Here is a 2,879-nt window from a genome sequence, read left to right on the forward strand (position 1 = left end):
CGTAGTAGTGTAGATGTAGCCTTTACTTACATAACAACAACACAAACACACAGAAGGGATGGCTGGCCTCTCCAGCTGAGAGCTTGCATAACATGACATGAATCTGAGCGACACATCCAGATGTGCACAGAGGCAAAGAAACAGGATGACAGTACAGCTGCTGCTGCTGCTGCTGTTTTTAGGGTTATTTCCAGCATGAAAAGCAGGCTGAATGAGTCACAGAGTGCCAGTCAATTCAGGGAAAATGGAAATGAGCAAAGTAGCTGCGAGTCACCGCTACGACTCTTTTGTGTTATGTAGCTTTGACAGCTGTGCAGCCACAGAGCACATTCACTCAACTGGTCCTAATGCAGATTTTGATTCAATTCAGACTGTGCTTTTGTACCCAAATCCTTTGTTACTCCACAAAATATAATAAATGATTCTACAAAACCTCCCTCAAGCCAAACCCCCTTTCCTTTTAGTCGACATTTTATATATATCTGAAAGAAAACTGAAAATGTTGTTTTTAAATCTTGATTGAATACAGAGAAAGTCTATTGTTAGCAACAATAACTTGACATGTTCTGTGTGGTAAGGTCAGAAATCCTCTTAAAAGCATCAATGCTGACCTTTAAAAAGTGCCTTTTTCAGCTTGTTTGTCTCTTCTTTTGGTCAAAATAAAAACTGTGTCTCTGCCGGACACATCTGTGCATCACAGTACAGGTTGTTTACAGCATACAGATGTTTGTAGACTAAGGCGACTAGCACACAAACAGAGCAGCTTTAAGTTTGGAGAGTCTGGTACGACACAAACACATAACAAGATCCTTCTACAAGCCCTTCTTCATCATAATCATCATCATGGGATCTAAAAACCTGACTTCTCAGCTAATCAGATAAAACGTCCCGAGAAGCTAACAACAACCGTGTGACACACTAAGTAAAACCAGGTTACCTTTACATTTCCACTGTTTTTATCTGCTCTCTGGAACATTATGTATCTTAACTATCTGTTTGTGCCTGACCTCTGTGCAATGTTGCAAGATTTTTTGCATGAATGTGATGAAGTAAAGTTGTCCTAAGTGGTATATTGTTACAGGCTCAAATTCAGTACATGTTAGTTAGGATTATGCAAAAATACTACAGAAACCACGACACTTAAACAGGAATTTGCCACATTTAACAGACCATTTGAGGCGCTGTATTTGGAGGAATTTAAGATGTAAAGTGACACCCAGGATTGCCTTGAAACCCACCCACTGTCCTACCTTCAATCGCAATGACATGCTCCCGGATCTGGTTCTGCAGCAGTGGCTCCTCCACACGCTCCAGCAGCTCGTAGATGGAGTAGATGTTGGGATGGACGGACTCAAACCTCTGGATCTCGGATCGGATGGCGGCCGAGTTGGCGAGGTGCTGCTGGTAGTTCATCACTGCAACTTGGGGGTCCTTTTCAGCCGATCAGACGGTGGTGTTGGCAGGGAAGTGGAGGGAGACGAAGGTGAAAGCTGTGACCTCCAGGAGCCGGGGAACGAGCTCAGGGAAGCCTTAAATCATGCTTTTCTCCAACGCACCCTGGTGAACGTAACACATCAGTTTATCAGGTATATAATTGGGTTAAATCAAAAAGTAGATAAGAGTCTTTCCTGCTTTAAAAAAAAAAAAACACACAGCTGATCCTCTTCTACATGCCTGGAAATTTTAATACAAGATATATTCCCAGTGTTTTTTTTCCCAGCGACCAGACTGCTGCTACTGGCCGGTGAAGGCAGCTGTTCCCCGGGGTGTCCCGGTGACAGATGTGCGGCAGGCTGAGCAACGCTTCCCCATATCCTTACAGTCCACGTAGGATTAAAATGACACTTTCTCGGGTTTATGTGGATTTAAAAGAGCTTTAAGCGTCACTTACATTCATAAATTGACCAGACGACAAGGATAAAAACGGCCTTGATGCTAGGCGGCTAAAGCTAACTAGCTCTAGCTTCCAACAACAGGAGGGAGGAGGGAAAAACTCGCCGTTCTTCAGGCTTTAAAGTCGGCTTTACATAACGACTAACTGGGGGGTCAACGCCTCCGAGAAGACACGAAACCACCATTAAAAAATATGAATTAAAACAGCAGCTGTTGGCAGTGAGGCTGCGTGATATACACAGTTCGTGGAGGGGTAGTTAGGATATTCCCGTCCGTTGTTTTGTCTCCGGGACCAGCAAGCTGCGCACGAATAACCTTCAGTCCACTTTAAACTTAACAGCAACCGACACGCGCACCCTAAAATGTATCCAGGTGTTGTTTACAGACAGTTTTTCACAGGTAAGTCCTGCACACGGCGCCCAAACACTCCGCCTTTCCCCCTTCCCGTGTTGCTGCGAGGTCCATCCCGTGTAGAGCCACAGTATCCCGGCCGGGAACGTGATTACGCTCCGGTGTGTTTCAAGTGACGCACGCTTAACAACACGAGTTCCGGTTAGCATTTTCAAAATAAAAGGCGCCACTGAAATTATATATATATATATATATATATATATATATATATATATATATAAAATATATATATATATATAATTTCATATAATTGCTTTAATTATATATATATATATATATATATATATATATATATATATATATATATATATATAAAAAAGTGTGAAATAACTGAAAACATGTCTTATATTTTAGATTCTTCAAAGTAGCCACTCTTTGCTTTTTTATCAATAAGGGAAAAAAATCCACTAATTAACCCTGACAAAGCACACCTGTGAAGGTAAAACCATTTCAGGTGACTACCTCATGAAGCTCATTGAGAGAACACCAAGGGTTTGCAGAGTTATCAAAAAAAGCAAAGGGTGGCTACTTTGAAGAATCTAAAATATAAGACATGTTTTCAGTTATTTCACACT

General features: G+C 41.6%; 1 protein-coding gene across 3 annotated transcripts in view; it reads right to left on the reverse strand.

Moving 5' to 3' along the window:
- Nucleotides 1-2,370, reverse strand: part of agap1 (ArfGAP with GTPase domain, ankyrin repeat and PH domain 1) — a 269,207-nt gene extending 266,837 nt beyond the window's left edge. For 2 of the 3 annotated variants that reach the window (XM_028571835.1, XM_028571833.1), the window contains exon 1: nt 1,251-2,370. In XM_028571835.1, the coding sequence (XP_028427636.1) occupies nt 1,251-1,413 (163 nt within the window). In that variant the 5' untranslated portion in view covers nt 1,414-2,370. The remainder of the gene's footprint in view (nt 1-1,250) is intronic. The other variant, XM_028571834.1, reaches the window with a different exon arrangement.
- Nucleotides 2,371-2,879: the final 509 nt, after the last annotated feature.

This window comes from Perca flavescens, chromosome 24, assembly GCF_004354835.1.
Source record: "Perca flavescens isolate YP-PL-M2 chromosome 24, PFLA_1.0, whole genome shotgun sequence".
NCBI lineage: Eukaryota > Metazoa > Chordata > Actinopteri > Perciformes > Percidae > Perca > Perca flavescens.